Genomic DNA, 21,928 nt, shown 5'->3' on the forward strand with positions numbered 1-21,928 from the left:
AAGTGTCCCGAGGAGCATGTGCTAGGGATGCGGGGGGCTGATGAACCACCCCAGGCACTGTCAGTTCATGGGCATGAAAAGCTTGGAGATATTTAGTGCCCTAAGATCTTTGAGCTAATTTTTGGCACCCTGTAGGGGACTTTTGAAGGAGTTATCTAGATGGAACTAAATTTCTTTTCATGGAAGAGAACTTTCTGTTTCTAAGGAGACGCCTGGAGTTTTCTGACATAGACTTCCAGGCTTATATTTTGGCATGGTCTAGAGACGGAGTTTCACTAGGAAGAAGGCATGCCACTGTTTTGCTTTGTATTTACTCCAGTGAAGTGGGCATTTACGGGGGCTTTCTGTGAAACCCATGTCATCCAGGTAGTTCAATCGAGGGTGAAGACTCTTGACAACCTCCATTTGTTACTTCATTTCACGGAGCTTTGTTACTTGTCATGATCTTGAACTTTTTCCAGGAAGTAGTTGCAGGGCCTGTTTGAGGTCTGGACACTGTTTACATTTGAGTTAAACAATTCTCCTTTGCAATTTCTTTAAAGGTAGCGTCCTCCCCAGCAGACGTAGCTGAAAAGGCTGACAGGATCATCACCATGCTGCCCAGCAGTATGCATTCGGTGGAAGTTTATTCTGGAGCGAATGGGATCCTGAAGTATGTATTTCTCAAGCGCACATGTTTCTTGCCGCAGTTCCTGGCTTCACACTTGTTAGAACTACTCGGGTTAAATCTTCCTGTGTATTTTCTTGTTTCATAAAGTGAACAGTAAAGGGTTAATTTTTACACTAGGGTCAAGTATGTGACTTTTGGGAATAAAAGCTCCCCCGCCTTGCTTAACCTTTCTTACATTAAACTTACTCTTTCATTGGTAACATTCATTGGTAACTTTTAAAGCTTGCATTTTAAATTGTGCCTACTGTTAAAAGCATGATCTTCTTCTGGTGTATAGAAATCCAGAAAAGAGGTTCTATGAAAAAATAAAACCAAACATGGGAGGGAACACTATAATTTAAGATTTTATTATATAATGAAAAGTTGTTGTATGTCCTCTGGTTAGTACATTTGTAGCTGGAGCGTCAGAAGCTGAGAGTCAACATTAGCAGGAGCTCTTTGAGTAAAGTGTAATTTAGGTCAGGGTTTCCGACCAGTGTCTGTCTTCCCTGGCGCCGTAAACCTGCCAGTGAATTGCCGCTTATTGCCAAACCCTTGTGGTTGTGCCAGAATGACAGCGGTTGGATTCCATTTTCTGGGCTCTCTGGTTCCTATTCCTAATGTACTTTGCTATTGAATTCAACAGAGAGCTGGTGCAAAGTTGAATGCCATGTGGACACTTGAGTCACCTACACACTGGTTTCTAGGAATGCTTGCTAAAAGAAAATAAGATTTACGTTCAGAAAACTGTAATACATGAAATTTGCGCTTTGGGGAAATTGAATTGCTTTGGAAAACTAACAAACTTGTAAGGAAAAGACATTTGGATATTAGACAGAAAACTGATAAGATAAATGTTTGGATTTCAGGGATGGTTGAGTGGCACTCATTTTGGATGGAGCCGGCAGGCCTGCAGTGTGTGTGGTCCTGAGACGGCCTGGCTGACTCATTACCTAGCCTGCCTCAGTTATGGCCCTGCTTTATTTCTCGGGGAAAAGTTACTAAAGTGTGTATGATGACACAACATTTATTAATATCCTTTACTTTGGAGCATGGTGGCCAGCTACCAGACCAGTTTTGTCCAGGGAGTGCTTAGGAAGAGTTTGGTTTCATATTAAACTGTAATTGCCTTCTCAGCAAGGCTCTCCTTCCTGCCCCTGCCCCTCCCCCCACCCCCTGCCAGGGTCAGGATCCTTTTTCCACACCCAGTGCATAAAGAGTTTTTGATATGATTTCCTACTTTTTTTTTTTTTTAAAGATTGTTAAAGGTGATAAAGCCATAGAAGACTGATAGGTTTTACTTACATTTTTTTCTGTTACATAAAATAAAGCTTTTGTACAGAGGTGATTTCTAGTAGCACTTGGTGTGTCTGTTCTGTGGGGTCCACCCAGATATTCTGTTGGGTGTGTCTAAAACTTTTTTTTTTTTAAAGCATTCTATGCACTGTCTTTTTAAAATAGAAATGTATTATTTTCTTCAGTAGTTTCTTTTTTTAAAACAGTGATTTCCCCACTTTCTTTTTAAATATTTCTACATGGCAGAGTTCTAATTTTCCAGTCTTCATTGTGTATCCCCTGGGTGAGTAACCTGCAGGGAGAACTTGAAGAAACTAGGTAGAGCCCTTGCTGTGCAATTGTCTCCACAGTGTCCTTTGACCTCCGTGTGCACAGCCACAACACATCATCCACACACACTCACGATACTAAATAAGAACTCTGGGAAACTTCCATACAATTGTGAGCTGTTATTGATTTAGATGTTTATTCTTTTTTTACTTTTGAGACAGGATCTCACTGAATTGCTTAAGTTGGTGTTGGACCCATCTTGTAACCCAGGCAGAGAATGCACTTGTGATCCTTCTGCCCCAGTCTGTTGAGTGCTTAAGATGGTAGGCCTGGGCCGCTAAGGCCAGGCAGTTAGATTCTAATGTAGGTCAGAGGTTCCTAGCCACTAGGCTAAGCACCGCCTTATAAATATAAGGGAACTATTTCAGGTACATGTTCTGAACTCACAGTATAAACAGAAGTCGTTTACTATAAGAATGATAAAGGTTTATATAAAATACTTATGCTCCTGTTTCCATTTTTACCAATGTATGAATTTTACTTTGTCACAAAACCAAAAACCAAACCAAACCAAACCAAAACACCTTGTCAAAGTTCTAGATTCAACCCTTCATCTTCTTTTTTACCTGTTTAATATCTTGTTTTTACAAAATTTTCACTAGGAGAGGAATTAGGGTTGTAGGGAGGTGGGAGTGGGTCAGGGAGGAGTTGGAAGAGGGCGTGAATATGATCAAAATACACTATTTGAAAGTCTCAAATAATAAAATATTTAAAATATTTCCATTATTAAAACAACATACCCCTTTGAAGCAAATAGCTGTATTTCAGTTGCTTATACATATTCTTAGTGAAAATGATATGGATATGGGAAGATTGCAGTGTAGCTTTCTAAAGACTTAAGCTTTTTTTTTTTTTTTTTTAAGATTTATTATCATGTATACAGTGCTCTGCCTGCATGTACACCTGCAGGCCAGAAGAGGGCATCAGATCCCATTAAAGATGGTTTTGAGCCACCATGTGGTTGCTGGGAATTGAACTTAGGACCTCTGGAGGAGTAGTCAGTGCTCTTAACCACTGAGCCATCTCTCCAGCCAAAGACTTAAGCTTTTTAAGACTCAGTGACTTTACAAACAAAAATTTATATCCTATCAGATGCCCTTTTAAAGTTAATAGGTTTTAAAAATTGCTTACACTTTAGCTTCGCTTGTGTTAACATGACCAGTGTATTTCAGCTGGTACTAGACTTTACCAATTAGTTTATTAGATTTTAATTTTGTTATTGTTTATCTGAATGAGTGTGGGTTTACTTTGAACTGTGCTTGATCTGGAACATGAACAAATATGAGATTTTTCCACTATTTCAGTACCAGGCCAGAGGCTTCCTTGATGGTCTGGCTGTTTTCAGTGGATTCTGATTGTGTAGTTAGGTGCATGAGTACTCGTTCAGAGTTGTAAACTTGAATATTTTTATTTATACTTAGAAAAGTGAAGAAAGGCTCATTATTAATAGATTCCAGTACTATTGATCCTTCAGTTTCAAAAGAATTGGCCAAAGAAGTTGAGAAGATGGGAGCTGTTTTCATGGATGCCCCTGTTTCTGGTGGTAAGTGCCGTCTGAAGTACATGTGCACCTAGTGCTGCTTGTGCAAAGTGGCCGGCCTGGTTCTGTGCCACTCTAGGTATTTACAGTTATTTGTAGATCTGTAGAGATTCTTAATCTCTCATTAAAATAAGAACAAAGCAGAACTGACATGGTACTTAGTGCTCTCATGATACAGCTCTGGTAAGTTACCTGTAACTTGGTGTGAGAGGGTGTCAGAACTTGGATGCGTCACACATCCTTTGGGTTGACTTACTGTGTGACAACAATAGATCACTGCCTGGATGCTTAAGAACTGCTTCAGGCAATAATTAGTGTGGGGCTGGGGCTGTAGTTCAGTTGATTGAATGCTTGCCTAGCATGCATGAAGCTCTGGCCTTGATCCCCAGCACTATGGAACTACATGTAATCCCTGCACTTGGTTGGCAGAGGCGGGAGAATCGGGAGTTCAAGGCCATCCTTCGTTACGTAAGGCAGTTTGAGGTCAACCTGAAATACCTGATGTCCTGCATCAAAAAAATTAAAAAAAAAAAAATTGACTGACTCTACTGTCCAAGAAAGAAGTGACTTAAAAAGGAATAAAATAGCTGGGTGGTGGTGGTACACACCTTTAATCCTAGCACTTGGGAAGCATAGGCAGGAGGATCTCTGTGAGTTCAAGGCCAGCCTGGTCTACAGAGAGAGTTCCAGGACTGCTAGAGTTGTTACACAGAGAAACCCCATCTCAAAAAAAAAAAAAAAAAAAAAAAAAAAAAAAAAACCCAAAAAACACAACAAAACAAAAAACAAACAAGCAAACAAAAGGAACAAAGTAAAACCATCTGACCTCTTAAGGTAAACATAAGGCCCAGGTGGATTTACAGGTGACTATTACTAAAACAAAAGGCAGAGATCATCAAAATTTCATGTGGGTGTTTCCAGATAGTAGGAAATAAGGAAATGCTTCCCAACTCATTCTACAAGAAAGACCTGGTAACTCTATTATGTAAAGCAAATAGCGCTAGCAGAGAGAATGATAGGTGAATTTCAGTCAGGAGTATAGAAGTCCAACCTTTAAAACAAAATTAGCAGATCAAAACCAGCCATAAATAAGAGAAATAAAACATTACAAGTTCTCTGTTACCTGTATGTAGAGATGGCTCAATATTAGAAAATCTGTAAATGTAATTCACCATGTAACATGATAAAAGTTATACAATAATCTTTTTGAGAAGTGAAGGACTCACTAATGAAAATTTTAAAATTTAATTTTGTATCAAATAGTAGGACTGGGTGTGTGGGCATGGCGCGTGTGTGGGCATGGCGCGTGTGTGGGGATGGCGCGTGTGTGGGGATGGCGCGTGTGTGGGGATGGCGCGTGTGTGGGGATGGCGCGTGTGTGGGGATGGCGCGTGTGTGGGCATGGCGCGTGTATGGGGATGGCGCGTGTGTGGGCATGGCGCGTGTATGGGGATGGCGCGTGTGTGGGGATGGCGCGTGTGTGGGCATGGCGCGTGTGTGGGGATGGCGCGTGTGTGGGGATGGCGCGTGTGTGGGCATGGCGCGTGTGTGGGGATGGCAGGACTGGGTGTGGGGGCGTGGCGCGTGTGTGGGGATAGCAGGACTGGGTGTGTGGGCATGGCGCGTGTGTGGGGATAGCAGGACTGGGTGTGTGGGCATGGCGCGTGTGTGGGGATAGCAGGACTGGGTGTGTGGGCATGGCGCGTGTGTGGGGATAGCAGGACTGGGTGTGTGGGCATGGCGCGTGCGTGGGGATGGCAAGGGTATCTGGTAGGATTGTGGGTATGATTTCCTGTCATCTCTAAAATTGCTGTGTAATGAGAAGTGTTCTTTGGGTATATTTGTGCTTGTACATATGTAAAAATAAATATGCATTGGTCGCAGTAATCAACAATTGTTATTTTATTACAATTATATTAAAATTTGGACTTTAAAATTAAAAAGTAAAATATAATTTAAGCCAGTTTTTTAAGTAAACTAATGGTTTTGCTGTAAAAAACATTATATCCATAACATATTACTCTTTTTTTGTTGCTGTTGTTGCTGTTTTTTTTTTTTCATAGAGTCTATATATTAAGATGGAGTGGCCTTGATTCCCCTGTCTCTACCTCCCAAGCTTGCATTAAAGACAACCGTTACCATGTTCAGCTTCAAATCATTTTTGAGTGTAGATGAAGGAATAAATAATTGTTAGCTCTTCTTGTTGCACTGAATTAGTTACATAAGATTAAGGTATAAAGATTTGTAGTAGTATTTAGGCACTTAAAAGAAGTTTATTATTAGTATGTGTGTGTGTGTGTGTGTGTGTGTGTGTGTGTGTGTCTTTGTGGAATTGGTTCTCCCCTACCATCTTAAGGTGAATTCCAGGGGTCAAACCCATGTTGTCAGGCTGTATGACAAACACTTTACTCACTGACCTATCTTTTTAAAACTTGTGTGTCGGTGTATATGGTGTGTGTACAGGTTAGTGTGTGGGTACATGAGTGTGTGCACATGAGGAAGCCCTGGGCCTGTGTTTGGAGTCTTCTTCAATGGATCACCACCTTACTCACCGACGTAAGTCCCTGAGGCCGGAGGTTGGTATTCGTGCTTTCTTCTCTTACTCTTGATCCTACTTAAAGAAGCTTCTGGTATTTCTGCATTTATTTATTTAGAGAGGATATATATATGGAAGTTAAAGGACAGCTTGGTAGAGTTCATTTTCTCCTTCACCATGGTCTCTGGGGATTGGACTCGGGTCACTAGGCTTGGTGGCAAGCGCTCTATCCACTGAGACATCTTGCAGGCCCTCTGTTTAATAGTGTTTACACTGTTACTTATGTGTGTGTGTGTGTGCACTTTCATGTATGCCATATCACATGTAACGAGGGCAGAGGACAACTTGTGGGAGTCAGTTCTCTTCCACCGTGTGGATCCTGGGAATTGAACTCAAGTGGTCAGGCTTGGCAGCAGGCACCTCTACTCACTAAACCATCTTGCCAGCCCATCCAGCCTTATTTTTTTGAGCTAGTGTCTCGCTGAACCTGGGGCTCACTGATGTTTCTGGAATCTGCTTGTCTCTGCCTCGCTGGTGTTGGGACTTTCCTATTGGCCAGGGATGCATGTCAGACGCTCATGCTTGCTTTGCTGAGTGAGCTGGCTCCTCAGTCTGAAGTAGTCAGAAGCATTGGAAACCATTCTTTTCTTCTCATGAAGCAGTGGTTTAAGTCCTGATACAACTGTGACACATCTGACTCTGCTGTTACTGACGAAAAGCTTTGCAGGGGGTAGTTCGTGATAATTAATTGGTTTGACACTTGATCGTTATGAGATAATTAGTATATAATAGCAGTTTGTTTACACGGTCCTTTCATAGTTATATTTAGGTACTTAATATGATGGATTATTCTCATATTTATTATTTTATATAGGAATATGGTTTGTTGGACATGAGTCTAAACTGAGCACACGTGTAATCTCAGCAGCAGGAGGATTGCTATGAGCCCCAGGTCAGAAGATCTCAAAAGCAACAACGAAACAATTGTATTCTCTCAATTTAATAAAGGATTACCTGTGTGTCAGATAGACAGCTTTAAAAATCATTATATTTTAACCAAATAAAATGAAGGAAGAGGGATGTGGGGAAAGTACAGCTTAGGAACCAGGTGTTGACCCAGTTTTATGGTAGCTTTGTATTCATCAGTTTTGAAATATGGAATATTTTGAATCATTTGAATGAAATTTCTTTATATTTGAATCAGAGGCTGGAGGGTGACTTTGGGTAGTTTCCACTATTGCTTTTTATTAATTTTATTTGTTTGTTTAGTACATGTGTGCGCATGTGCATGCGCACACTATTGTGCCTTGGCATGCATTTGAAGGTCAGAAGATAACTTTGGGGCTTTGTTCTCTTTCCACCATGTGAAAACTCAGGTCATTGGGCTTAGTGGCAGGTGCCTTTACTTACTGAGCAGTCTAGCTGGCCACTCGTACTTTTTGAGTTAGGGTCTTTCACCTGCAGCTTTCTATTTTAACCGCTTCTCCCTGTTTCCCCTTGGTGAGTTACAGCTACCTGATGCTGAGTCTGAGTTTTACATGGGGACTGGAGTTTAGAACTTGGGTCCTCATGCTTATACAGCAAGCCCTTTACCCACTGAGTCATATTGCCACCCCCCAATACTTTAAATAAAAATGTATTTAAATAGAAGGACATAAATGTAGTAGTGTACAAATGCAAGTGGGACTATATCACAATTGCTATTAGCATTTTAAACAAAAGAGACATTTTCAGCTCAGATGATTTAAATGGTGCAGTGTTTTGAGATGCAGGTGATCTCCCTCGTTCAGGACTTCTGTTTCTTCCTAAATAGTACTCTGGGGTGTAGCCAACATCATTCCTCTCATTTTCCCAGGCCATGAAGTAGCAGGCTGAAGGTTTTTCTAGGTTGGGTTTGATGTTCATTAAAACTACCAGAAATGACCTCAGCTTACATATTCTTTGGGTTTTTGTTGTTGTTGTTGTTTTGTTTTGATTTTGTATGTTTTTTGTTTTCAAGACAGGGTTTCTCTGTGTAGTTAGCCTTGGCTGTCCCGTACTTCCTTTGTTGACCAGGCTGGCCTTGAACTCAGAGTGATCCACCTGTCTCTGCCTCCCGAGTGCTAGGATTAAAGGCGTGCACCACCATGCCCGGCCCATATTCTTTATTAGAAATAAAGTGATAGCATCATGTGACTCACAATGTGAACAGCCATTTTTTTTTAAGACTGGATATTATTTTCAAGAGTTCTTTGATGCCTCTATTTTAAAAGCTTCCAAACTGTACATGTGCTTTTCAGATCTCATTGTTCTGTTGTGTTTCTAGGCATTAATTCTCTTTTCCCTAATTTCAGGTGTTTTTTGTCTTTGTTCTTGAGAATATGGGGTCTTTTAAATAAAACAAATTATTTGATTAAATACTGTGTATGTATTCACCTTTACCCGTTTCCCTCACTGGGGAGGTAAGAAGTTTGAGGAGATATTAAGCTGATGGATACTGCCGAGTTTAAGAGGTAGAACTTTACTACTTACTGCCCTCAAGAACTCTGTCTCCTGCTGCTGCTGGAAGTGCTAGTGCTCGTGTGTGCTGCACACCACACTCAGTTCCAATGGTACAGTTTCCAAAGAAAAAGTCGCTTTTCTTTGGACAGATGTCACTCTAAAGCAGGGTTTATGGTCTGCCAAACAATGTGGATTGAATGCCAGCTTCTACTTATCCCTTTGGCTAAATGACCACATGAAATACATGACTGTCTTGGCATTACATAGTTAATTGCATGTAGTTTATTAATTTTAACTGCTGTGTGATAGTCTATTTAAATAAGCACACTTTGGCCTTTCTACTATGGTGAACTTTTTTGTTTTGTTTTTTTTGTTTCTTGTTTTTGATTGAGACAGGGTTTCTCTGTGTGTCCTTGGCTGTCCTAGACTCACTTTGTAGACCAGGCTGGCTTCGAACTCACAGCGATCCGCCTGCCTCTGCCTCCCGAGTGCTGGGATTAAAGGCATGCGCCACCATGCCTGGCCATATGGTGAACTTTTGCATTGCTTCCAGGGCTTTAAAAATTACATAAATTTGTATACATCACCAGAGCCTACCCTTTGAGTCTGTCTTGTTTAATACTGAAACACTGTTAATCTTCAGTGAATGTTAAAAAATTTAGGATCACTTCAACTGGAGAAACAACATGAAAAATAGACAGGATAGGGGTGATATCCCTCCCTTTACCAAGGTGTAAACAATACACAGAGATGTTGAGTAACTTAGCTCAAGCTCATACCTGATTGGTGGTAAAGCTGAATACAAGTGTGGTGTTGCTTCATATTTTGCTGTGTTAAGAAACTCTGTTTCTCAGTGTTCTTAATTTATTCCAAGTAGAGATAAAAGTTGGTAAATGGAAGAATGCTCTTTAGAGTGTAAACTCTTATCGATTGGCTAAAATAGCTAATAGCTGATATGGTACGCTGTTGTAGTAATGACTTTGGACGCCTGGTTTCCCAAGTACCTGTCCTTTGTTTCTACTCCTTGAATAATGGATTGGGCTTGGCCAGCTGACTTGCTCTGGACAGTGATGCCTTAGCTGTGTCAGACAAGGAGATTTAGAAGCACCATGAACATCAAAATGTGCCGTCTATTACTGTGTAGAATTCTGCCATCACCAGAGCAGCCTGAGCCAGCTTGTAGAGGTGGGCACAGAGCTGCCTAGTGTGTGAGTCTGACCATCTTGACCATGCTGCCCCAGTCAGTGTGCCAGATGACTGCAGCCTCATTGGTTACCAGGCCTGACCAGCAAATTGCTAGGCTCAACCTAAATTGCTTACCTAGGGATTGTGAGAAAGTAAAAGTTATGGAGTTTGGGGTGGGCAGTGTGCACTGATAGGTAAGTGATGGACCCAGTTCAGCCAGATAACCAAGATTCTTGTCCAAGATTTGTTAGCAAGCTGAGAAAGTGATTCTTTATAGATGTCTGATTGTAATAAACAGTTCTTTTACCTTATATATCTATATTTCTGATCCCCCGGTGAGTTTGTTAAACAAGTGACTTAGCAAGTTGGTATGAGGTGTCCACATTTGCTTAGATCTGGGAAAATAGTTGGTAAATGTCAATAAAGCTTACTATGTTTTTTCATGCAGTGTTGATTTAGTAGTGTGTTCAGCTTTCAAGTGTCTCTTGTACTCCTAGAATGGAAATGTGTTAAGAGAAGGGACCTTACGAATACTCTCCTCTGACTCTGTTCTGTCATAGATGGAAACATTGAAGTTCAAAAATGCTAAGTGACTTGCCTGGGCTTCTCCAGGCTCTCAGCAAACCCGGGAGCAGGATTCGAGTCTCCAGCTCTCGTCTTGGCTCTTCCTGCCGTCTGCCAGAACTTCCTCCCTTTAGTGGAGTCTGTAGCATCTTCTCTTTGTCCAGCGCCTTGTCTCTGTCATGGCATTCTCCTTGTGACAGCTCCATCTCTAACAAAGCCATCTTCCCCACAGCTAGTTCTGTCTGCTACTTTACTCCCTGAAAGCTATGGGCACACCTTGAAAACCTAAGGGGAGCTGCCTTATCTTCTAACCCTTAGAGGCCAGTTTCCAGTCTGAGTGGAACTTACCATTTCTTTTCTAGTCTTTGAGAAAACAGTGTTGTATGATTTGGAGAACTCTGAGAGATCTGACCAGTCCTATTCATTAGTTGGAGAGTATCCTCTGTTCATAGACAGAACAAATAGGTAAGAACCAGGTTTGGGGGTCCTTCCTGTTTGGGATTACCTAGCTGCTGTGTTTTAGCAAACTGGCCTGCAGAGGAACAATAAGTGCTTGAGTGTGGCAGGGCCATGATCTGTTCCCAGACGTATGTAAGCCCTTGGAGCTGGGTGGGACTCTGCCTGACAGCAGAAGAACAGAAGAGATTGTTTATGTCCAGCAGTGACACTGTATCCGTACCTTTCCTCTGTGCCATAGCCTAGCATCCATGCTGTTACTAGGGCTACTGTGTTGTGTTTATGTGCTTGATTCTTCTGCTAGACTTGGAAGTGGGTCTTAAAATGCAAAACAAAAAACCAGCTATATCCTCAATACATATCCCTCGTGGGCATTTAATAAAAATTGGATCCAGTCAGTCAGTTCTTCCTTTCTTTTCCTCTTGCTTTACTAATCTACCTGTTGAGTCATATGTGTGATGCTGGGAATCAAGCATGTGACCTTCTCTACATCTCCAGCCTGTTTTAAGATGGTGGTAGGCACTTGCCTAGCATGCATAAGACCTGGAGTTCAGTACCCAGGGCTACAATAAGTAAGTAAATAAGTGAATTTCAAGATTAATGTTACCATATTTTTTGGACCATAAAATGTACTTTCCCCCCAAAGTGGGGGGAAATTAGGGTACGCCTTATGGTCCGATTGCTGTCCATTGGGCATCAACAAAGAGCAGTGTTCCAGCCGAGGAATGCATGCAGGGTTCAGTGTGTCCACGGCAACAGGAAGAGGTGTGGGCAGTATCACCAAAATCCCTTCTCACACAGAACTCATTGCCCTGGTCTGAGCTGAATGCCACCAATCTTAGCCTGCTGGGTAAGCAGGTACGTGTCTGCTTGCTACAGGGAGCAGAGTGCAGTAAAATGTGTATCAATAAGGAAGCTCTAGTTACCATTTGTCCCTCCTTAACTCCAGTGGGGCCACATTTTGGGGTTTTCAGAAAACCAGAAAAGTGCTGGAGTCTCTAAATCTTTCCTCCTGTTGAGTTTACACTGTTTAATATTACCGTATTTTGTTATGTTTTAATAAATACTTTATTATACTAGTACTAATTTGGTTCAGAACTTTTTTTTCTTGTTTTACTGCTCTAAAAACTGGGTACATCTTATGATCAGGTGCATCTTGTGGTCTGAAGAATACAGTAAATATTTCGAGTCTTCCTACAGTCTTTCTTCACTCTTAAACTGTGTAGTGTTCAGAACAATGTAAAGACAAAGGGTTTCCATGAAAGTATAGAATATAGAAAAACATATTAGCAATTTGTAAGCAGTTGCAAAAGTGCAAACTAATGCAGAATAGCAGCATTCCCAGGGCCTGGGCCAAACAAGCCCTCCTCAGCAGTGGTTTCCGGCAGTTCCCTGCAGAGGCACATCACCCTGAGCTGGCTGCTAGTTCTTGTTCTGCCTTTTCTTTCTTATGCTGATAGGGATATTTGATTTAACTTGTGCAGCTGATTCTACAGCAACTGAAAGAGTTTTGGGTTTAGAAATGGAAAATATATATTAAAGATCAATTCTGGAAACCTCAGGCGATCCCTGTGATATCCCATGGGAACCACTGGACTTTAAGTTTAGATTTGACAGTTGTTTGGGAAATATTTTTTAAACAAAGGAAGGAAGTTGGCTAGTTCACATCATTTTCTAACCACCATTAGTTTTGTTTGTGAAGAATTTAGTACTCGTGGATGTTAGAAGGCCTAGAACTTACAGTAGAAAAGAATAAATCTAAGCATCAGGGGCTAGGAAGCTGGTTCAGTGGGTAAATCTCTTGCCATAGAAGCCAGAGTTTGAATTTCCAGAACCTGCATGGAGCTTAGGTGCAGTAGCACGTGCCTGTGACCCCAGCACACCTACAGCAAGATGGGAGCTAGAGACTGGAGAATCCCAGGAAACTCATGGTCCAGCCAGCCTGGGATGCTGCCTTAACACTATGAGGGTAGAAGATTGACACACGATGTTGTCCTCTTGGCTTCCACATGCAACACACACACACACACACACACACACACACATACACACACACCATACACAAAATTAAAAATGAAAATAGTAAGGTGGAGAGTGATCAAAGAAGACCTCCAATGTCAACTCTGGCCTGCACATGCACGTGCGCGCGCGCGCACACACACACAAACACATACACACACACACACACACATACACACACACACACATGAAATCTATGCCTCTCATATACATACATACCAAAAAAGAAGGTAAGTATATATTTCCTTCACCAAAATAGTTTGCAATATTTTTATATGCATATAACTTTTATATGATTGTGCATTGCTTTCTTCTTACATACACTTACTCTTTATTATGCTGATAATACTTTGACCACAAGGGACACAATCCATTTTCTATTTCACGCAGTGAATGTTTATTAAGTACTGGTTATATTTTGGCATACTTGGATACTAGGGCTTAAGCTTTTCTTCCTGGAGCTGATGTTTACGGGAATAGAAGGAGTAAGCAAATAAAGGGAATTTCAGTAATTAGTGCTTTTAAATACAAGTACTGACTAGGGAGGTAAAGACTAATGGTGGGAGGCCCTTTTCTGTAGAGTGATGGATGGTAGTTCTAGGGAAGTGACATTTAATCAGTGATGTGAGTGCAGAGACCCAGGAGAGTAGTGTGTGCCAGTGGAGGGACCTGCTCTGTACAGGCTCCTGGGTGTGAACAAGCTGGTGTGTTTGTAGAACACTAGGCTGTTATTGGTACTTGCTTGATGGGTTTATAATAACCTTTACATGATTGCCGTTTCTTACATTAGCCTTTATTTAACACTTTGTTGTTATTAACTAATCACGGCACCTGTCTCAAGCATGCTGCCATAATCTCTTTATCCTGTGCAAATCACCTCCTTGAGAGACTTGGAGTCACCATGTAATGTCAGTGTTGTTGTGTCACATCACCTTGGGTACATGCCTGCTTTGTGTAGGAGGAATGGATTTGCTGCCACTGTGTGGTTCCAATTTGATCAACTCGTTTCTGGTATGGATGCCAGATATGAAGCAAATTTAAAATCAGTTTTTATGACGAATGACCAGGTTCACAAAGGTGCTCTACCAGCATCATTACAGGACTTAACAGTGCTTGAGTAATTAAAGATAATCTCACCTAGTGCCTAATAATAATGTCTGTAGGTTTACACTGATAATTTGAGTTGAAGCAGCACTTGCAGTTAGCGCCAGGCTTCCTGTGCTGCCAAGACTGATAGACATGCTCAACTGTATTGTTTCAGTTAGGAATTAGTGTCAAAATTAAATAGCTGGACTTGTGTGTTTGTGTAACAGTTCCCTACCAGGAAACCTGATTTTATATTCTACTTGCCCGGGTCTGTTGTAGTAATTGAGGTGTTCTTAGACTATGAAGTAGTAAGCACAGAAGCCTATTAAGGCGTCGCCCTTAAAGTGCCAGACTTACAGGCTACATCTCAATGAAAGTTTCATATAGTCTCCATTCTTATTGAAAAATCAAGTATGCAGTCTTGGCTTTTGCTCTTATTGAACTGTATACCTACTGTTTTTCCACTAGATCTGTATCTAATTTATAGTAAAAGGACCACAAAACCAAAAATCATTTCTGTTTTGGCACCTAGTGCTGTTATAGCTAAGGGTCTGTTGGCATTTGGACTACAGCGTTTTCATAGAAAAGTTTACAACTTGGCAGTCTTCCTTGGCTTTAGGCTGAAACGTTGCTATTTCTGTTTCAAAGCAAATTCTTTTATCAAGTTTCAATAGACCTGAATGTATCTGATGTATTGGGAGTAGGACAATCATAGTAGTTCTTTTCCCCGAGGCCCTCCCCCAGGGTCTGATTACATGTAATGTTGTGTGTGATGTTGAATTTCTTCTTTAGAAAATGTTCTTACATTTATTCATTCATTTTGTGTAAGTGCATGTTTGGGTATGTCCCGAGTGCTACAACCTGCATGCAGAAGTCAGAGCAACTTGGGAGAGTTGTTTCTCTCCTTCTACCTGTGCGTCCTGGCCAGGAGACGCCGACCTCTGAGCTAGCTCACCTACCCAGTGTTCAGCTCACCCTAATGTTTTGTTATGTGAGATAAATGAGTTCTAGCAATCTGCTGTGACACCTCAGTGCGTGTAGTTAACACGCCTGTGTCCTGTATGTAAGGGTTTGCTAATGTGGGGCCAGAGAGATGGCTTAGCTGTTAAGAAAGCTTGCTGGGAGAGCGCAAGGACTGCAGTGCAGACGCTAGGGCTGACCTACAAGCTGCCATAGCCCTGCATAGACCTGCAGGCTGAGGGGGAGACATGGTCATTGGGTTTCCTGGCTGCAAAAAGAAAAGGATCCTGGTTTAGTAAGAGACCCTGTCACACCGAGTGCTATCCGAGTGCTATGGCGCATGCCTGTAATCTCAGCAGAGGCAGACAGATCTCTGTGAGTTCGAGGCCAGTCTGATCTACAAAGTGAGTCCAGGACAGCCAAGGCTATACAGAGAAACCTTGTCTCCAAAACAAAACAAAACAAATAAAAGCCAGAGAGAGACAAAGAGACAGAAAGACAGAGAGAGACAGAGACAGACAGACTGACTGAGACTGACTGGCTCCGCTGGTCTCTGAGCCCTGTGCCTTTTCCTACACATGTGCATACATTGCATGTGCACACATTCAGAAATAAATAAATGAAAAAAGAGTTTGTTAAAGAGCAAGACATAGTAGCATAGGCCTATAATTCTTACATTCTGGAGGCAGAGATGGGAGACTCGTGACTTCAAGTCAGTCTGAGCTACTTATGAGGCCCCAGCTCTAAAAAGCAAAAGAAATCAGTGGTAGTGGCGCACACCTTTAATCCCGGCACTTGGGAGGCAGAGGCAGGTGTATCCCTGAATTTGAGGCTAGCCTGGTCTACAGAGGTAGTTTCTAGATAGCCAAGGCTACACAGAGAAACCATCTTGGAAAACAAAACAAAACAAAAAACAAACAAAAAGGTTGAAAGACAGATCTTCTGTTCAGAGGTGGTACTGAAAACAGCAACAGTCAGACATAAGGATGAGGAGACTTTGATCAAGCTGATCACGTTTTATATGGCAAATATTTATGAGTTTTGGTATGTCAGTTTTCATTCAATAAATAAAGTTACTATACATTTTATTTAGAAATAAATTGGTTAACATTTCATAGGTCTCTTCTTTTTACTCTCCTTTGAGACTGTGCTTTGCTCTATAATCCAGGCTGGCCTTGAGTTTGCTGCACCCTGCTTTAGCCCGAGTACCAGAATTAGAGATGCGAGGCTCCACACCTTCTTAGACTCTCCTCCTCCAAGAGTTATATGACTGTTGCAAGTTTTTCTTTCTTTTTTAATAATAATAATAATAATAATAATAATAATAATAATAATAATAATAATAATAATTATTATTATTATTATTATTATTATTATTATTATTATTACTGAGACAGGGTTTCTCTGTGTAGCCTTGGCTGTCCTGGACTGGCTTTGTAGACCAGGCTGGCCTCAAACTCACAGCAATCCACCTACCTCTGCCTCCCGAGTGCTGGGATTAAAGGCGTGCGCCACCACACCCAACTCCTACAATGTTTTTTAAAGTTACTCTCTAATTGGAAACTCTCATCATTTACTAACTAAACTGTAAAAGTATATTGTAGCATTTGGGTTTTGAATGAGAAACTTGAGTTATTCTCTTCAAAAATACTAACTAAAGTCATAATACTCTCCTTGGTCAGGCTTTGATACTTCATGTTTTAGTAGCTCAGACAGTAACATATACTTAAGCTTTTAAAAATTATTAATTAATTAATTAATTAATTAATTAAATTTTCATTCACTTCACATCTCTGTGGCAGCCCCATTCCTCCTTACCTCCCAGGCCCACCCCCCCCTCTCTCCCCCACTCCTCTGAAGAGGGGAGCTCCCCCTCACCCAGCTCATCAAGTCTCAGCAGCACTGAGCATGCCCTTCTCTGCTGTGGCCTGGCAAGGCAGCCCTGCCGGCAGGAGAGTCATGCTAGAGAGAGCCCCTGCTCCCCCAGATAGAGGACCCGTGAAGCCTGAGCTACCCGTCGGCCACATCCCTGCAGGGGCCTGTTGATCTTCTTGTGCCGCTCCTGTCACTTCTAGGTCTTCTCTTTCCTCCCACTTTTCCACTCGACTCCCTGTTTCGCCCGCTGTTTGGCTGTGAGTCTCAGCATCTGTTTCAAGGCACTGCTGGATGGAGCCTCTCAGAGGACAACCTTGCTAGTCTCCTCTCTGCAAGCGTAGCAGAGTATCATTAATAGTGTTGCGTTGGTTGTTTCCATGGGGTATGTTTTGGGTTGGGCCAGATATTGGTTGGCTATTACCTCAGTCTCTGCTATATCTGCTCTTTTTTTCCCCCTTGTGTTTGTTTGTTTGTTTGTTTTGGTTTTTTTGTTTTTTTTGAGGCAGGGTCTCTCTGTGTAGCCTTGGCTGTCCTGGACTCACTTTGTAGACCAGGCTGGCCTTAAACTCACAGCGATCCGCCTGTCCCTGCCTTCCAAGTGCTGGGATTAAAGGCCTGCGCCACCACCTCCCAGCTGTATCTACTCTATCTTTCTCCCGGCACATCTTGTAGGCAGGTGAATTTTGAGTTGAAGTTTTTGTGGGTGGGTTGGGGTTCCCCTGCTTCTACTAGTAGACTTGTCTAGTTATAGGGTGTCCTCTTCAGTCTCTATGACCCCTGCTTCTAGGAGTCTAAGCCCCCCTCATATCCTCCTGGGAGCCGACCCTGACTTAGGTCTCCAGCTTGTCACAGAGATGTCCCCACCCATAGTTTCTCCTTTTTTTCTGGCCTTTTGTCCTCCAGCCCCCCTATGCCCTTCCCAGGTCTGATCTCCGCTGTCATATCTTTCTGTGTTTTCTCTCCTACCTTGTTCCCTTCAGCCACTACCTCTGTCTATCCTGTTTCCCCTTCTGAGTAAGATTTAAGCATCCTCCCTTGGATCCTCTGTGTTATTTATCTTCTTTGGGTCTGTGCATTGTAGCATGTAGCACCTGTACTGTATGGCTAAAACCCACGTATAAGTGCGTACATACCATGTGTGTCTTTCTGAGTCTGGGTTACCTCACTCAGGATGACCTTTTCTAGTTCTATCCATTTGCCTGCAAATTTCATTGTTTTTAATAGCTGAGTAGTATTGCACTGTGTAAATATACCACAGTTTCTTTATATATTCTTCGATTGAGGGACATCTAGGTTGTTTCAGATTCTTGCTATTATGAATAAAGCTGCTATGAACATAGTTGAGCACCTGTGTACTTAAGCTGTGTGTACACAGCTCCATTTCCTTAGAAACGACTTACGATTCATTAAAAGAGTATACAAAATTGAGTTAATTATAATAGTCATTTTATTCCCTGAAAATTTTATTATCACCCTGCATCCATTAAGTATCCTTTTTGCGTCTAGAGGATCTTTGCCTCCGGGTTTTCTACAATTTGCCCAGGTAGTTCAGAAATGTTTGTAAATCCATTTCAAGGTTGTTTTGGTTTTTAAAATAAGTTCTGTGTGGTACCCATAAAAATCTCTTTATATTCTTTGGCATACCACAACTCCATTGTAATAGCTGTTGTAGTCAAGAGTTCCCTGTAAGTTTTAAGTTCTTAGTGCAGTGAGGGACTTACACAAAAGACTTAATGCAAAGAGGACTGCTGACTCAGTACGTAAGATAGTGTAATGTGACAGCTCTGATAGCTTATATTCCAAGAAAAGAGTAAGAGAATGAGACATCGGCAGCAAAGTGATCACTCGGTAGTTTCATTATTGCTGTCACTATCCGTTGTTATAATAGTCTCTGTTACTTTCTCATTTTGGGATTCCTTTGTCTCCAAATCTGAAGACTACTGTTTAATTGCATTGTAACTTTCAGTTAAATACCCACTCACTACAAAGGTTGCTCCTGGCAGGCGCTTGCCTGTCGTGGAGGGTTGCTGTGTTCTCTTTGCATTGCTATGCCGGGAAGCACTTCAGAAAGGTAGGGGTCCTGCCTGGAGTAATCCTAGGGTATTTTTAATGTCTTTTAATTGCCATTCAGGATGTAAGTCAGACCAGACGCAGTTGGGTCTGGTCACATAGTTAGGAGTGCCTACCTCTGTTTATGTAAAACTGAAGTAGATCTAGCCAATACATCTGAAGCTGTTGCTGTGTGTAATTTATTATTCCTCAACATTATTGATTTCTAAACAGCACGAAATCAGTTCTATTATGCTTTAATATCTTTATTTTGTTAAATGTGAATGTGGCACCTGAGAGATGAGAGGAAACATTTTTGATAAGGGCCTTGTTACTATGAAAATAGTTTTCTCCAGATGTCTGAAAACTTGATAATGTTGGCAGATAAAAACTATACATAGTTAAGTTTAAACTAGTCTTCGTATTTGCCATATAGTTGTTTTTAGTTTTTAGTTTTAGTTTGTTTGTTTATTTTTTCATTTCCTTGGGTGTCCTGTTTGGGAGCCTATTAAATCTGCCTGTAGATTTCATGACAGTTCCCTTCCTTATGCTGGGACAGGGGCAGTGGGCATGCCTGCTCCTTCCTGCCTCACAGGGTCAATCTGACCCGATGGTGGACCGCTGTTTCATATTTAGCTCAACTAACCATCAAGGATATGAAAAGGAGGGCTTTGTTCTGTTCTGTCTTGTTTTCATGTGTTCTTTGGGAAATTTAACTGTGGAAGGTGACATCATTTTGCTGCATTGTAAGCCGTTGTCTTCACAATTGATTTTCCCTTGCTGCCTCTGAGAGGACATTATTCTTAGATTTTTAAAAATAAAACAATATAAGGCCTGGCATACAAGTTTTTTTTAAGCATTAATTAATTTCATTGCTTCTAATTCTTTTAGTGCTTGAGAGTAGTACTTTTTTCAAGCAGCCAGCAGTTTTAATATGCTATGTCCATATATTAAGAGTAGAAAAACAGTCTTGGCAGACACTGAAATAGGTAATTGGCTTTTCTAGCCAGGATTGGTTTGTAAAACTTGCTGAAAATTAAGAAATGGGAGGAAAACATTTTTTCTTTTTCACTAATGACACATTAACCCTTTATTGTAGGCTCATCGGGGTTTTTCATGTAGCGTTCTTCTGTTAGATAAGCATCTGAAGAAAGAACAGTTTATTATTTGCAAACATTCAGATTGTTAAAGGAACTATTTTGATTTAAAATCTTGGATAGAGATGAGATTTTTCTAAAACATAGAAATAATTTTAGAAAGACAAACATAAGAGCAACCTGTAACTGACTTTTGGTCCTGGAATCTGTAATAGCAAACTTTAAATCAGCACTTAAAAATAATTGATGATATCTCATTGTCTTTAATTGGGCTCAACTTGGATATTCTTATTTATATTCTACTAATACTCAAATAAAAACAAATTTTCATGATCCAACATTTACTTCTTAGACCTTGCACTCTGCTCCATTAAGAAACACTGTCTGCTCGGGAACAGTCTGGCTAACAGGAAGGAGTCCACATCTGATGCAGAAGAAGTGGGCTCGTTGGATGGCTGAGTAGGGTGGCAAGAGCGGGCGCAGAGGTAGAGGAAGGCTTTGTCCTTCTCCATTTCAGCTGCTGGGTTTGTACTGAAAACTGTAAAGTTAAACTTTTTGGAACTGTTACTATCCCAAGTGGGAATATAAACTATATTGAACAAAATTTATTTAGCTTGTTAAAAAGTCAACATAAAACTGTGGTTAATTAGTTTATATTATTACATCACTTCTAGTAGAGGCTCAAACTAGTACCCAGTAAGAGGAGCTGCCTCAGGTGAGCTGCCCGCTGCCCGTATGGGGCTTTAAGATAATGATGAGTTTAAATTCCCTCTTAGAGCTAAGTGAGAATAAAACTGGAGGCAATAAATATTCTTGGCCAGGGCCATTAAATGAAAAAGCTGGGAATTCTCCAGCTCTCGACTTAAATTGTTTGTTTATCAGCTGGCGCCTAGTCTGGAGTCAAGAGCTGGAGATTTCTATCTGTGACAGAACTTTGAAACTCTTGCAGGACACTTTCATTTCAGCTGAAGGTAACTTGAGTTTATAGCTTTGGCTTTAAAGATTACTAATGATTTACTCATTTCCTTACCATTTAACCAGAGTGGACTTTTTCCCAGGAAGGGATCTGTGTTTATTTAGGGCTTTTGTCTGCGGAGGGATTAAAAGGCAGCCCACCAGCATTGTGAACTTGATGGTAATAAAAGGTCACCAAAACACACCATAAAAACATTCTACCATGGAATTAATTATACAGTGTAATTTTACAAAGCAACTTGGTTACTCCAGCCTTCTCCCCGCCTCAACCATTCTATTATTTGAAATGAAAACTTAAGTACAAAATTGCTTTGTAAAAAATATTTTGCTGCTTTTATGATTTTAAAACACTCAGGAAATCGTCATGTGCATGCAAGCAGTCAATTGCTTAAAGGCCTTAAAATTTCTACATCAAATTATATTTCAGCTGTAGGATAAAATTCATTTGGGAGGGTGGTAGAATACCTGAAAGATGTGGTTGATATAGCAAGGAATGCTCAACTTCCGGACACGTAAATCCTGTCAAGAGTTCATCTGTGCCACCAGGGGGCATTGCATCCAAACCTGCTTGTAATAAAGGGAAGATTTTAAGATATATTATTTCTTGTTTGAGAGGATGTAAGACATTTCCTAGATTTTTACTTTTGAAGTTGGCTTAAAAAATACATCTGATAATAAGGTTAATTAAGTGTCCTCAGAGAGTTGAAAAGACTCCTGAGTTTTACAGATAATTTGTTTTTAGGTTGATTCAGAAAGTAAATCAAAAGTAATATTTATAGAGACTACTTTAAAAAAAATAAAATGACTATAGTGTTTGTTGTTGTTAAACT

The 21,928-nt window shown here is 41.0% G+C and overlaps 1 protein-coding gene across 1 annotated transcript in view; it reads left to right on the forward strand.

Moving 5' to 3' along the window:
• HIBADH (3-hydroxyisobutyrate dehydrogenase) overlaps positions 1-21,928 on the forward strand; it is a 100,304-nt gene that overhangs the window by 16,599 nt on the left and 61,777 nt on the right. The window contains exons 3-4 of the mRNA XM_084785809.1: positions 543-652; positions 3,697-3,818. Coding sequence (XP_084641935.1) covers positions 543-652; positions 3,697-3,818 — 232 coding nt within the window. The remainder of the gene's footprint in view (positions 1-542; positions 653-3,696; positions 3,819-21,928) is intronic.

This window comes from Acomys minous (assembly GCF_964271855.1).
Source record: "Acomys minous genome assembly, chromosome: 6".
Classification (NCBI taxonomy): domain Eukaryota; kingdom Metazoa; phylum Chordata; class Mammalia; order Rodentia; family Muridae; genus Acomys; species Acomys minous.